Genomic DNA, 16009 nt, shown 5'->3' on the forward strand with positions numbered 1-16009 from the left:
ATCTGGTTAAAATGAATATTAAGGGTGGTCTTGAAGGAGGCAAAGGTGACGTAGAGCCCGAGGGTATGCGTGTGTGTGTGTGTCTCCTACTGTTTGAGTTGGGAGGTGGGTTGGAAAGTGGGTCCCAGAAGCGGATACTGCGGCAGGAACAGGAGCAACCCTGCTCCTCCCTGTCTGTGCCTCTGATTAACTGGTGCCCCTCTCCTACCAATTCAGAGGGTCCCAGAAAACTTCTGAGGCCACCTGTCTTCACAAGTGCTTCTGGTATACCAAAGCAGGGACTACTCTTTGTTCAGGATGATTTTTCCTTTCAAATCTTTACAAAACATTAGGTTTAGTAGAGAAGTTGGTTAGACTCAGTTGCTCGGGCAACTGAGAGACCTAGGAATACCCCTGGAAGCATACAGGGGTAAGCAACAAGCGAAAGGGTTCCCTTGAGAAGCAAGAGTTCTTCTGTTTGGTACACCTCAGTCTATCGCTTGAAAAGTTGGTATGGGTACGATTTTAAAATATATTTTTAAAAAGTGATTCGAGACACATTCAGGGAAGACAGTTGTAAGATGGGATATAAAAAATACGGTATTTAGGCCAGGCATGGTGGCTCACGCCCGTAATCCCAGCACTTTGGGAGGCCAAGGTGGGTGGATCACCTGAAGTCAGGAGATCGAGACCAGCCTGGCCAACATGGTGAAACCCCATCTCTACTAAAAATACAAAAATTAGCTGGGTGTGGTGGCATGCACCTGTAATCCCAGCTACTTAGGAAGCTGAGGCAAGAGAATCGCTTGAACCCAGGAGGCGGAGATTGCAGTGAGCCAAGATCGCGCCATTGCACTCCAGCCTGGGCGACAGAGTGAGACTCCATCTCAAAAAAAAAAAAAAAAAAGGATATTTAATTTCTGAAGCTGATCTTAGGAACACAATAGTAAGTGGGCTAAATATTAGGTGCAAATCACTATGATATATATTTTATTCCCTTGGGTTTTTTTTTTTTTTTAAACTATTCTCAGGGTTGGACCATTTGGTTATAAGGGACTGACTGAGGGCTATGATTATAGCTGTGACAGCCAGCCCCTAAGATGGCCCCTGAGGACCCAGTCCTCCTGGAAGTCAACACCCTGGTGTGGTCCCCTTTCACACGGAAAAGGGCAAGCCTGTGTAACCAATAAGACAGTGTAGAAATGACAACGTGTGGCTTCTGCTTTGCTCTGTCTTGAATCACTTACTCCGGAAGAGGACAATCAATGGCCTTGTGGAGAGATCCATGTGGATGGAACCCAGGCCTCTGGCCAACAGCCAGCACTGGCTTGCCAGCCACAACAGTGACCCACCTAGGAAGAGGACCCTCCAGCCCCAGTCACGCCCTTGGGTGACGGCAGCCCAGGCTGAGAGCTCACTGCCACCTCATGACAGAACTTGAGTGGGAAGTGTCCTGTCATGTTGCTCCCAAATTCCTGGAGCATAGCAACTGTGAGATAATGTTTATTGTGTCAGCCATGGAATTTTGAGGTCCTTCATTATGCAGTGACAGATATTCATTGGGCATCTCTAAGAGGGGAGGGAGCACGCAGAGAAGCTCTAGACTTGTGCTACCGACAAGCCTTAGGTGAGCACCGCCTGATACCCAACACAGCAATGGGTCCTCCATCCAGCCCCTGCCCTGCCCTGATGGGAACCAACGAAGCACATTCTAAAAAGGTAGGAGGCACAAGAAAAATGAGGCCTGAGGAGGACTTCCAAGCACCCAAATGCAGGCAAGACTGAACGGATGGCATGAAGTTTGCAAACTGCTATCCCACAGGATGAACCTGAGGCAGACACTCTTTGGCCTGCATAGATAATAAGTTTTTTCAACTAGCTATTAACATTTAGAACTCAGGTGATATTCCTAAATGTTTGGATTTCCTGCTGAAAATCAAAAGCTCTGACAAGTGACTCTGGGCCACTTGTCAGTTCTTGTCCACAATGACCTGGGGCTGGACAACGCTGCCCTCTGCACGTGTGTGTCACCAGATGCAGGCCTTAACCATGACTAGCTCACTGATCGCCTGCCTAGCCCGGGAGGCACTTGAGTTCGTGACTCTTAGGAGACAGGCGAGCTGGAGGGGGACAAATGAAATACTTATACGGAATTACTGTGTTTCGCTCTCTAGTGGGGGCACTGAGGAGGGGACACAACTTGTTTTCTTTTATTAAACAAACAAAAAAGGGTTAGTAAACAGCTGCCCCAGAAGGAACTTCTTAGAACTTACAAGGAATGTAAAACGATTATTCCACTTTACATTACACACTGTGAACTGTAATAGGAGAGATCCGATGTTAAGTTTCTGCAACGTTTGTTTATGAAGGGCTTCGTTATATAAGACCTCCGTGGAGAGGAAGTGCAATGCTGGAGTCTTGCTTTGCCGATCTGGCTTTCTACTCTAACAATTATTTACAATAACATTAGAGAGGAAGGCTCTGGCGCCATAACTCAGTGAATATCTGCCGGATTCTTCCCTCCTACAAGATACAATAATATACCCTTTATTGGCCTTCTCCCAATTCTCCATTTGAAACAGGATCATAATCAGTTTTCAGAGTGGCTTACTCAGGAATTAAGTAGCCAAGCATGGGATCACTGCTTCTTGAACAATTCTATAGTCCTTTGCATATTTTTGGAAAAGGAATGTGATGTCAATAGCCTCATGCTCTTGAGAATATCCTTCCTAGGTGGGCAAGTGCTGGGTTGGGGGAGAATGGGGCCTTGTGTTTGCATAAGATGCTGCTCAAGAGTGGCTTTATATAAGACAGCAGGAGGAAGGCATTCCACCTGCTTCCCCCTTCCCCTGAGCTTGCAGAACATGATTGGATTATTGAGTGATTATGTAGTAAGTTCAATCACCGATATTTATTGAGCTCCCAGCATGTTCAAGACTCTGCTAGAAGGTGATACAAAGTCATGGTTTCTGTTCTCAAGAAGCTTATCATCTCATGTACATGTATAGAAAAAGGAATATGGACAGAAATCATGAATGTCAGATGCCAGCTACGATTAGAGGGAGCAATCTCTCTCATTCAATAAACATTTATTGAGCATCCATTAGGTGCTGGGCACTAAGTATTTGGCAGTGAACAAAAAAAGACAGTCTCTGCTCTCATGGAACTTGAACTCTAGTAGACCTCAGTGGACTCACTCCAGGCTGGGAAGAACAGGAGAGAATTCAAGGAGGCAGAATTTAACTAGAATCGTTAGGGACCACTGACTTCAGAGTTGAGAGAAGGGAGAGGGCACTGCAGGTAAGAAAACATCATTAACGAAGGTACAGAGGCAGGAAAACACAAAGAAGACTGTTCAGGGCTGGGCACGGTGGCTCATGCCTGTAATCCCAGCACTTTGGGAGGCCGAGGTGGGTGGATCACTTGAGGTCAGGAGTTCGAGACCAGCCTGGCCAACATGGTGAAAGACCGCCTCTACTAAAAATACAAAAATTAGATGGGCATGGTAGTGGGGGCCTGTAATCCCAGCTACTCAGGAGGCTGAGGCATGAGAATGGCTTTCACCTGGGAGGCAGAGGTTGCAGTGAGCCGGGATCACGCCACTGCACTGCAGCCTGGGTGACAGAGCAAGACTCTGTCTCAAAAAAAAAAAAAAAGACTGTTCAGGAGAACAAGGAAGTGACACAAGGGCTAGGGCAGCAGGACCAAGGGGCAAGTGGCACCAGGGCAGAAACAGCGTCACTGTCATCCTTGATAATAACTCTGGACCTCCTATGCCACGGTGCTGAGGCAGGACAACAGCTGCTCTTTGATTTCTTCAGAGAGCAACTACAGACAAAGGGACATTTGTCTCTAAACATGAGTAACTGGAAAATGCAGTGCTGAGGACTATCAAGTGTTACAGAATGGGTGGTGGATTTAGAGATCTTATGGGGCAAATCACACCTCCCACACCGCCACCTCGTATGGTGAAAGTCTGACCCATGGACCTCTGGAAGGAGGCCTCTGCCTCCTGTTAGAGACAGGCCATTGAGAGGCACAGGTGATAAGCGAGCAAAGGAAATCAGCTTCCACTGCTTCAAGCACAGTCTGAGATTAGTTGACCCGGTGTGATGAAAATCGCCAAGTTTTATGTTGCATTAGTGAAGCTTTTCCACTTGTACAATGTTTTTTTCTTTCCAAAGGTAGGGGGAAAAAAACATGCTCCTCTGGCCTCCTCGAGACGGTTTTTTTTTTTTTTTTTTTTTTTTGAGATGGAGTCTTGCCCTGTCGCCCAGGTTGGAGTGCAGTGGCCAGTGGCATGATCTCAGCTCACTGCAAGCTCCACCTCTCAGGTTCAAGTGATTCTCCTGCCTCAGCCTCCTGACTAGCTGGAGTTAAAGGTGCCCGTCACCAGGCTCAGCTAATTTTTGTATTTTTAGTAGAGATGAGGTTTCACCATCTTGGCTAGGCTGGTCTCAAACTCCTGACCTCAAGTGATCTGCCCGCCTCGGCCTCCCAAAGTGCTGGGATTACAGGCGTGAGCCGCCGCGCCCGGCCCAGACTGTTTCTTTACTACAGAGACAGATTTGTGTATGTGCAGCCCAGCTTGTTGAATGATAAAGCAGCAAAACTGAGCCTCAGTGACACAGGGGCTGGCAGGTCCCTGTTCCTATAGGTTTAACAGCATGAGATACACATAAGAGCTGCTGCTATACAAGTGAGGCTCTTAAATATCATTAAAAACACATATTTGAGGTTAGGCACAGTGGCTCATGCCTGTAATCCCAGCATTTTGGGAAGCGGAGGCAAAAGCATCCTTCGGGCCTGGGAATTTGAGGCCAGCCTGGGCAATATAGCGAGACGTTGTCTCTACGAAAAAATCAAAACATTAGCCAGGTGTGGTGGTGCACACCTATAGTCCCAGCTACTCGGGAGGGTGAGGCAGGAGTACTGCTTGAGCCTAGGAGGTTCAAGCCACAGTGAGTCATGATCACGCCACTGCACTCCACCCTGGACGACAGAGCAAGGCCCTATCTCAAAAACAAACAAACATAAACGGCCTAAAAACCCCAAGCCAAAAAACACATCTTTGGAACTGCTTAATGCATTTAGGAAGCATGGAGTCCTTATGGTGGTATGGGCTTGAGGCTTCAGCGAGCCCCTATGAAAACTCCAAGCGCTGTCTCCATGGTGGGGGTGCAGTCAGTAGCAAGATGATAAAACTCAGACGGGAAGGACAAAGTGCAACATGGATGCTCACGAGTCCAGCCAAATTCTGAGTGCTTAAGAAGAGGCTTGTTCATTATGATATTCCTGGTAATATCAACTCTCAAACTACTCCTTGGATCACCTACCCAATATTTATTTTTGGGAACATTTTAAATCAAGAGAAAAGCTATTAATAAGTTAAATAAAAGCTGTTGAAGGGATTCCTGCGAGTGGGAGGTTGAATAGGGTGATTTCTAAAGTCCTTGCCAACACACGATTCTAGGATTCTATCACTGCTTTCCTCCCGATCCCATGCAATTACATATTCACAGGCGACAAAGAGCAATAGAAAATAGCTAATTCACATGAAGGGCTGCTCTGACTGTGGGGGGAATTCGCTTGGATAAGAAAGTGTCTGTAGGAATTAGGGTCCCCAACCTGGAGCTGAGGTACTGATGAGCCAGTTACTGAATTCTCAGTGCCCATAAGGTGCAGAGTTGATGACGAGGATCACAGTCAGTTAAGGGACCAGAGTCATGACAAATACAAACCAGGAAATAGTTCAGGGAAGGGTTGAGCAGGCACACAAATAAATTCAGAGCAAGCGAAGCAAGTTACGATAAACAAAGAAATGTCAGTCTTCCCTTTGGGACAAAGATGTAAGCTGCAATGGAGCCAGTAGAGAGTGAATAGGCAGGCCCTGTGCAAGAGGCTCCCGCCAGGCAAGGAGGCTGCTGCCTGCAGTTCTGCAGGTGTCTGTAGACAGAAGGCATGTGGGAACCTGCACAGCAACTCTGTCTTCCTCTGGAGTCTTTCCGCTTATCCCACATGGCAGGGTCTTCTTGGCTCTTGCTTCTGACATGCTCACTTCCTTTTTCTTTTCTCCTTGGCCCTTTCTCTCCTTCTTCCTTTAAGGTATCACTGCTTGTCCCTGCTCGCCGCCCTGCACTGATGGATGCACAAGTGAGGGGTCTACACACCCCTCCTTCATCTCCTAAGCAACCCACAAGTCCAAGTGAAGATGTATGATTACATTTGTATTTTGGAAACATAACGATTGATTGTGGTTATGACTTCAAAGGAAGGGCACCCTTGTGATGGGCAACTGGAGAATGAATTAAGGTCAAGAAGGCTTGGGGTGGGGAGGCGAGTCAGGAGGCCTATATGATAATTGGATGATGATTTAACCATGGATGAGGAGGCTTGTGCCAGGGAAGCTGGAGAGGCTGCACTCACACATCACCACCAAGCTGCTTTTGGGACCCACGGGCCTTCCCTTGGTTCTCATCCTCAGCCTTGCCTCTCTTTGATAACTGACCCTGTTGACCTCAATTCGCTTTCCAAGTCCCCTTAGGGTTGCTAATGTGTTCTGCTGGTGTCTGCTCATTTCTCCCATCATTCTTCTCTCTCCTCTTCCTTCTCCCGCTCCCTCACTCTGTACCCTGGTCCACCTCCATGGTGAACTCATTGACTGCCAGGCATCTACCACCAGGTGGATGCATTCCCAGCCCTGATCTCTCCTGGGACCATATTCTCATTGACTTAAGTATCTCTAATTGGATGCCTCAAAGTGAAGTCATCACATCCCTCCACCCCCACAAAATGGGGCTCCTTTCCAGCTCGCCCCACTTATTCCAGCAGAACCATTACTTTTTCATCTCCAAAATTAGGATGCTCAAGAGTCATCTCTGCTTATCGCATTTGCCTTTATTTCTTGAGTTTCTGCCTTCTTTTGGGGATGTACCTCATAGTCACTTTTTCTTCTTTATTCTCAATGCCACTACTCCCTTGGCCTGGGCCAGATAACTGAAATAGTCTCTTGCCCAGTTTCTCTGCCTCTAATCTTTCCCTCCGTCCAATCCAATTTACAGCCTGCTGCCTGACTCACTTTCATCATCCCACAGCTTTCCTCAAGAACCAACTTGCCTATCACACGGAATCCAAATTCTAATTACTCCCAAGGCCCCAGAGCTGCCCTTCTTTACCCCATCATGTTTTTCCATGTTCAGTTCATAACATCCTCTTCTTTTAGGTCTGACCCTTCCCTGTCATTTGTGCACACCATGGCAATACTCTCCTTACTTGACACTTGTGTGCATGTTGCTTTTTTTCATCTGTGATACTCTCTCCTTCTCTTATTCAAATCCTAAACATCCTCAGAGTTCAGTTCTACCTCCACTTTTTTTTTTTTTTTTTCTCCGAGATGGAGTCTCGCTCTGTCACCCAGACTGGAGTGCAATGGCACGATCTTGGCTCACTGCAACCTCTGCCTCCCAGATTCAAGCGATTCTTCTGCCTCAGCCTCCCAAGTAGCTGGGGTTACAGGCTTGCACCACCATGCCTGGCTAAATTTTGTATTTTTAGTAGAGATGGGGTTTCACCACATTGGCCAGGCTGGTCTCGAACTCCTGACCTCAAATGATCCTCCAGCCTTGGCCTCCCAAAGTGCTGGGATTACAGGCGTGATCCACCATGCCCGGCCTACAAGTTCTACCTCCACTTCTGTTAGCAGTCCCCCGACAGCTCACCCAGGCTTCTGCTGTAGTCAAGAGCCTTGGACTGCACTGTATCCACCTTGGACACTGACCCTCCGTGGGAGGTGCTATGTCAGTCAGAGTCTTCTGTTAGACAGCATTCACCGTGGCATCCTAGGTAGGGATTGCGCTGTTAGGGTGGCTTGTGTTGACCCAATGTCCCTTCAGACCTCGTCCATTCGATTTTTCACTGTGTTGGTTTCAAATCCCCAGGACTTATCTATGCTGAGCTTATCAGACTTCACCTTCAGCTGCACATCTCCAGATAGAGACAGGACCAGCACATTCTGCCTCCACCCAAATGATTCTTGGCCATAATCCCCTGCCTGGGTAGACCGTTACTCTCATTGGCCTCTGGAATGACCCAGTGCTATCTCTGCACAATGTTCAGTTTCAGTTCTTACTGAGGAACTTTTTGGTGCCTTCCAGAAGGCTCTTCTTTCCCTTCACACACCTTCCATTAAACTATAAGAGTCATGCCAGGCACTTGTTTCTAGGTGTAGCAGTTATCTCTCCAATTAAGCTATAAGCTTCTTGATTAAAAAAAAACACACACACAAAAAAACAGAAACACAGCATCTTCTTTTCTTGGACAGCCTTATCACTGAACACAGTGTCACATAATAGGTGCTCACGAAAACACAACTGATTGACTTATTTTGTGTCATACCATGTGACTGGCCACTATTCTTCCAGATGCCCTTTAAGAGGTCTGCATAGGGATCAGGAGACCTGGGTTCTCCACATGACCTTGTCACTATGTACTTTGTGTTCCTGGTTGAGTCACTTAAATGTTATGAGCCTAAGTTCCCTCAGTCGTAAGATGGTAGCAGCCATTCCCACTTGATCACCTTAAGAATGAACAGGGGATCACCTGAAGTCAGGAGTTCTAGACCAGCCTGAGCAACATGGTGAAACCCCATCTCCACTAAAAACAGAAAAATTAGCTGGACGGGGTGGTGTCTGCCTGTAATCCCAGCTACTCCGGAGGCTGAGGCAGGAGAATCACTTGAACCCAGGAGGCGGAGGTTGCAGTGAGCAGAGATCGTGCCACTGCACCCCAGCCTGGGTGACAACAGTGAAACTTCGTCTCAAAAAAAAAAAAAAAAAAAAAAAAAAGAATGAACGGGGAAAAGACCAACAGAGTGTTGACATATTTGACAAACTTCATTGTACATTTAATTAACTCATTCACTCACTCAAATCATTCAATGTATATATGCTACACAAATGGCCATGTTATGAAATGAAGATGAGTCAAGAGTTTTCAATTCCACTGAATTATTTTCATGGAAAGTGACTTCATGAGAAGTAGGAAAGTGAAACCAAAATTTTCTCCATAGAAACTAATTTAATGCCCACACTACTTTAACTTATTTTATAAACCAAATACCAGAAATTTGGACAGAGAAGAGTCTTTGACAATATATAACCTAAGTAGGAAAAGGGGACAATCAGAGTTCTGGTAGGTACGGCAGAGTTGGGAGGCGCTGTGAAGGTGGGGATAAGATCTTGTTTTGTACATCCTAATTCCAAGTGCCCTTTTATTACAACTGCTTCCTGCCATCTCCTTCAGGCAAAACCCCAGGTTGCTGAAGTGCGTGCTGATTTTATATTGGAAGGCCAGTTCTGGGTCACTGCACTACCAGTCTTTCTCAACCAGGGTTTTCTATCTGAACTACAGAACACAGAAAACGATCTGTGTGACTGTAACCCTCCTATATACCACTCTCAGTGGCCAGGAGAGGACTCGATTCATTACAATGGATGTCTTAAAGCAGGAGGGCTTATTTCTCCCTGGGAACCCTCATTGGGGAAGGCTAAACACTGACTGATGGACAGATTTCTCACTGAGGCCGACGGCATGTGGTATTGGTATTGGCTGACCAAAAACAATAGGGCCCTGTCTCTGCTGCAAGGGGGCCGGCAGGGATTTTTTCACTGAGGAGCACTACCTTAATGAACTCCGTTGCTTTTCTATGCCCCTTGTGTCCACATGTCCCTCACTGCCCTACTTCTTTCCTGGGACTGTCTCTTGTCTTAACCTTTTCCCTGCCACGCATCACAATTAGGCCATTCAGACCAAATTTTCTACTCTAAAAGCATTCACAGATAAGCCATTTCACACAGCTGAAGATTCAACAGGCATGATTTAATGACATCCGACTCTTTCTGCACCCTTCAAGTAGTAGCGGCCTTTCTTGAGTCCATCTTTTCAGTGGGTTCCCTGGCCCTGAGCTGCGGGGTCAGAGCTCTGGCCAGAGGACCCAGCACAGACCCCTGGCTGCAGCTGCAGCCTGTGCATGGCTAGAGAGAGATTCCTGCTTGGGCTATTACTGTCCCAGGTCTGGACTCTGGTTAATATGGTCGTCACTGTCACCTCTGCTGCTGCTATTCTGTAGTCTCTGCAGTAGGAATTCAGTTTTCTCTTTATTCCCTGTCCTTGGCCTATGCCACAGACCCTTCCTTTAAAGGGTGTGTCTCCAGCCCATGAATTTCTGGCTGGCTAGAGCTGCACTCTCCCTCGTTTCTGCTCTTTTCTTCCTGACACCCTATTAGAAAATTAGGGTTATTTCTTTCTTTTCTTTATTCAGTTCTCCCTGACCCTTCTATGTATGCCACCATCATAGAGGCATATAGCTAATCTTTACTTGGGTTTAGTCTCTTCAAAAATAGACCTATTTATAGCTTCCCAATATATAACTGCATATTAAATGCAGCCCCTATACTTCAACTCTCTTACTCATAATTTGAATTTTGAAATGCAGAGTTGTTCCATGGTTCAAAAATCACCTTTGGGCAGGTTGTTTTGCCAAGAAAACCTTTTATCAAAAACAAACAGTTCACTGGCTGGCAATACACACTTTACTGGAATGGCCTCCCACAGTTTGAGAAGCTCATATCTGGTTGTAGCCTCACTGGTCAAGGTGTTCTTGTCTGTTTCTTGGGAAACTACTAAAGGAAAGAGTGGGAAGTAGGCATCCTTGGGGAAAATGGCAAAGCCTTTAGGGTTTCAAATGGAACACAGTAGGCAACTAAGAAAAGTAAAAACAACCAGCTTTTTTTTTTTTTTTTTTTTTTTAAATTAGAGCCTCAACCAAACTCAAATACAATTTGCATGACCACAGCTGAATTTGCCTATCATGTATACCACAGGACATTTGCTTTTCCTGGTTACATCATGACTCAGACTTTATTTAAATCCTTTTTACAAAGAAATAAGGGAGATAAAAATGACAGAAATAAAGTCATTGTTTGCTCTCTGCCCAGGCAGCATGGGGACAGGCTGATCTGACGTCAACCTGAAGTCCCCATCGGTTGGGCTGTTATTGCCATATGGCCTGCGGGGCTTTGTTATATTTGTGGGTTGGACCTTGCTCCGATAATCACTTGTTCTCAACAGCCCAGGTGTTTCCAAATCCTATTTCACTGCTTGAATTCATCTGATATTCACAGTCCTCGAGGCTAGTGCTAAGAATGAGGTGGGAGGCACCTCTCACAGAGGGCTAGCCAGTCTAGATGCATAACAAGGAAAGAATTATTCCAAGCAACAGAAGATATCTGCGTTTTCCTGGCAGATCCAGTGACAGAGAAACTCACAGGCCCCAGATCTTGGCAGGAGATAGGAAGTGGTATGAGCACCAAAGGGGAGCTACGCACCATTAACAAGGAAACAGAATCTGAAAACTCCAAAGAACATGCACATGGATGTTCCCACCCCCATCTGCTCTTCCACATTCCAGAGAATCCCGGCTTCTAATAGATACCTTTTTATTATGGATAACCCGGGTGGTATGCTGGCATGCTGACACTGCGGGGAGAGGGGTGGGGTTGATCTATTGTCAATTTCCTTGGTATAAATACTACCTCCATGGCCCATTTCAAGCAAACAACATTTTAACTACTAGCCCTTAAGAATCCTGATTATTTAACAACCAGCTCCTGCAAGCTGGTATGAATGGCTCCGGCACACCACTGGGTAATACTTAACACACTGGAAACCCTGAGAACAATCCGACACCCAATATAAGCGTCTCTTCTACAGAATCCCTGACAGCTGTACACCAAACCTGTTCTGCTCTCCACGGATGAGCTGCTCATGAAGTCAAACATCTGCCCAGCTTAGAATGCCCTAAGTGTGCCCACCGGAGAAGTGCAGGACAAATCCTCCCGTCTGTGGTGTCTTCAACATGGCTATCTTTTACATACTTGAAGACAGTGGTCATGAACCTTGGCGTCTTCTCCTTTCTTCTCCACGCTCAAACACATCCCCAGATCCTTCTGTTACCCTTCACATCAAAAGTATAACGGCCCTCCCACAATAAAATGAATATAAAAATGTACCACATGTAACATAACACAATGGGGCCATTATCTCCCTTGCTCTAATCAGAAGAAGAATTGTTTTGCATCACACATAAAATACACTAACACTAATGATAGCTGATTAGTTTAAAAAAAAAAATCATACACAAAAAAATCTCACAATGTTTTAAGGAAGTTCAGGAATTTGTGTTGGGCCACATTCAAAGCTGTCCTGAGCTGCATGCAGCCTGCAGGCTGGACAAGCTTGCTCTAAATACTGTTTTTCTTACTCTCCTAAGATTGCATTAACCCTTTTGACAGCCATCTGATACTAACCATTCATCCTTATACAACTATCTCCCCCAAAGCCTCTCCCTCCTCCCAGAGTCTTTTAATATCATTTCAGGTTTTTCACATTAATTGATTTTTAAAACATACTTGCTAAGACTATATTATTCTCACCACATGTTTTATGTTCAGCTTCGCTTCTGTCCTCTATTGAGATCTTTTTCAATTGTGATTCCCTCATCTGGGATCTTATTTATTCTTCCAAAGGGTGTTACCCACAAAAGTGCTAAAAAGCCTTTTATGTCTTCATTCAATTCACTCACATAGATTTCTGCAGCATCTACAAGGGACCTCGCCCTCTTTAATCCACGCTCTTTGAGTACAGTCCTTAGCTAAAATCCAGCCAGCGGCACCACTCTCCAATCTGCGTTTCTCCATCTTGCTCATAGAATTTCACACACTTGTCAAATGCCTAGTTGAAATTTAGAATGTACTTTTAGCAGGAAAGCACTGTATAAAGGTAAGGATTTGTCTGTTATTTCCCTGCCAGAACTCTCTGAGAATGTTATGAAGAAAATAAATGGGATTCATTTGGCATGCCTTTATCCTCAGTGAGGTCACATGGGTACCCTGTGGTCTTTCTATAGTTGCTTATAAACCACTTGCCAAAGAAATCCTGTAAGAAATTTCCTTGGGAATCAATCACATTCAGGTTGAGTTTACCACTCGGGCCATATACCAGGGTTGTACAAGCCTGTCCCTAGCTCTCTCTCCTGTGTACCACTGCCAGGTGAAGTTTCCTAAAACCCACTTTCTTTTTTTTTTTTTTTTGAGATGGAGTCGTGCTCTGTCACCCAGACTGGAGTGCAGTGGGTGGTGCAATCTTGGCTCACTGCAACCTCCACCTCCCAGGTTCAAGTGGTTCTCCTACCTCAGCCTCCCAAGTAGCTGGGATTACAGGGGCACACCACCACACCCAGCTAATTTTTATATTTTTAGTAAAGACGGGGTTTTATCATGTTGGCCTGGCTCGTCTCAAGCTCCTGATACCAAGTGATTTGCCGGCCTCGGCCTCCCAAAGTGCTGGGATTACAGGCGTGAGCCATTGTGCCCGGGCCGAAATGTCACTTTCTTCAGGTTGCCCTGTTGTTCAGACATTCTTGACACTATCCAAGTCTTGTCTCTGACTATCAGGGCTCTCTGTCATGAGACCCCACCTTCCCATTGGCCGCCATCGCCTCGGGCTGGGTTTCAGGCCACCCCCTTTCTGTCCACGACCTTCGACCTTCGATACTAATTCCTGCTCACATTTCCCTTAGCCCAGGAACTCTCCCTGCATCCTGCCCTTCTCATGCCCACGAACCTTTCAAAGTGCACTTCAAGTCCCCTCCACCATGAAGCTTCCCCTCCAGGTTCTGGTCTCCACTGACCTTCACCTTCTTTATATGATATTCAAATACTTACAGCCATGGATTCACAGAAGCCTTACTTGGAAGGCTGGACTGGAGGTCACCTAATTCAGCTTTCTTCCTAACGAGGAAGGCAGCAGTGCAATGCGGCTGGAGAGCCACAGCGGCCCCGAAGCCGGCTCTGCCACTGATGAGATGGAGGCCTCACGGGCTTCCTCCATTGTCCTGACGCTGGGATAGGACACTGCACTGAAAATCCTTCAGAAACTAAAAAGAGCACCTCAGCTGTGTCTACTGGAGTTTTACTGGTATTCTAAGCCAAACCATAGGTACCCATAAAGGTAACTGGTGGGAAGGAGGGGCTCCAGGCAGGGCCGACCTGAAACAAAGCTATTCATCTATGTTAGGGATCCCAACCCAACAGAAACTGTAAATAGCTTTGAGTAAAACAGGGTTTTGAAACATTAGAAACAAACAAATAAAATGTAAAAGTTAAATTCAATTCGACTCCGGGGTAAAATTTAACCTTGAGACGTTAGCATTCTCCACAATGCTGACCTTGGAAGCTGGAGACAGACTAAGCAAGGAGAAGGAAGTAGCCAGGAACTTCCTCAATTCTATCTCCTGCTTTCCCGAAGCCCACCCGTAATGCCAGCCCAAGAGTCTTCCTTCACCAGCTCTCAGAAATATTCTTGTCCTCAACTTCTGCCAAGCCAGTGTCCACATACAGGCTGACCAGCGAACAAACCCCAGAGGCCTGGGCCAAGGGGCCGTTCTTCAAGGAGGACTCTGCCCCCACGCTTGGTCCCCTGAGTCCCTGACGACTCTCCTTTCACACTTGGTCATCTCGCTTCAGTGTCCGTCCCTCATGCCCAATCTGATCCAGGTTTCTCCTGAAGTCAAACGAGCAAGCAAACCAACCAACCAACCAACCAACCAACCCACCCATCCACCCACCCAATATCTCACCTTAATCTCACTTTGCATTCAACTACTTATTTTTCCTGTCATCTGCACCCTTCTTTCTCAACTACAATAAGTAGCTTGAGGGGTTGGGTATAGTGGCTCAAGCCTGTAATCCCAGCAACTTTGGGAGGCCAAGGTAGGTGGACTGCTTGAGACCAGGAGTTCGAGACCAGCCTGACCAACATGGCAAAATCCCGTTTCTACTAAAAATACAAAATTAGCCAGGCGTGGTGCCGGGTGCCTGTAATCTCAGCTACTAGGGAGGCTGAGGCAGGAGAATCGCTTGAACCTGGGAGTCGGAGGTGACAGTGAGCCAAGATCACGCCACTGCACTCCAGCCTGGGGAACACAGTGAGACTGTCTCAAAAAAAAAAAAAAAAGTAGTTTGAGGATTTTTCTCCCGCAAGCTCTTGATTTTTATTCCTCCCACATGGCTTCCACCCTTCCTGCTGTGGTGCAACATCCCTTTCAGGGGACAATGAGGGCCACCTCTGCTGGTCTCTTCTTTTGGTAGTGAGCGGCTCTAAGCTGTACTGTAGCCCTCAATTTCTCTACTGTCTCCTTTCTCGCTCTCCACCATTAACTTAGGTGTCCCTTTGACTTTCAGCTAGCTTTTCCTTCCGCATATTAACTCAGCCAAAGCAGAAATGATCAAAAAACCCAATCTCTGCTCCTAACTGCTCCCTAATTTTTTACCTTAATCATTTGCATAGACATCCTACAGATATCAGCTATTTACTACACACCAACAAGCAGCTCAGACTCCTTCCTCTGACCTTAATACAGAGTGTCCCTAACACCACCATAACAACGGTTTCTAAAGGCTTAAAATTCCTTCCAGCTCTTTCCTTGGTTACCCTTCTTCATTCTTTCTCTCTGTCTCTCTCTTTTTTTTTAGACAGGGTCTTGCTCTGTCACCCAGGCTGGAATGCAGTGGTACCATCATGGCTCCCCGCAGCCTAGACCTCCTGGGCTCAGATGGTCCTCCCATCTCAGCCTCCTGAGTAGTGGGGACTGCAGTTGCATGCCACTATGCCAGGTTGATTATTGAATTTTTTACAGAGATGGGGGTCTCACTATGTTGCCCAGGCTGGTATTGAACTCCTGGGCTCAAGAAATCCTCCTGCCTTGGTCTCCCAAAGTGCTGGGATTACAGGTGTGACCTGCTGTGCCCAGCAGGGCAAACCTGAAACAAAGCTATTCATCTACATTAGGGATCCCAACCCTTCATCATTTTTGTCTCACATTCAACACTTTTAAAATAAAACCCAACAGACTCCTTTTATGTAAAGTATCAGGAATTTGCTGTGTCTTCCCCATTTTCTTAGCTTATGCCCT

General features: G+C 46.3%; 1 protein-coding gene across 11 annotated transcripts in view; it reads right to left on the reverse strand.

The window, feature by feature from the left end:
- Positions 1-16009, reverse strand: part of HIPK2 (homeodomain interacting protein kinase 2) — a 220471-nt gene that overhangs the window by 90646 nt on the left and 113816 nt on the right. For 4 of the 11 annotated variants that reach the window (XM_074036132.1, XM_074036131.1, XM_074036130.1 and 1 more), the window contains exon 1: positions 11913-12009. The exons of the other annotated variants lie outside the window; for them this stretch is intronic. In XM_074036132.1, the coding sequence (XP_073892233.1) occupies positions 11913-11929 (17 nt within the window). In that variant the 5' untranslated portion in view covers positions 11930-12009. Of the gene's footprint in view, positions 1-11912; positions 12010-16009 lie in introns of those variants that run through there. 11 annotated transcript variants of the gene reach the window in all.

This window comes from Macaca fascicularis, chromosome 3 (genome assembly GCF_037993035.2).
Source record: "Macaca fascicularis isolate 582-1 chromosome 3, T2T-MFA8v1.1".
In the NCBI taxonomy this organism is placed as follows: domain Eukaryota; kingdom Metazoa; phylum Chordata; class Mammalia; order Primates; family Cercopithecidae; genus Macaca; species Macaca fascicularis.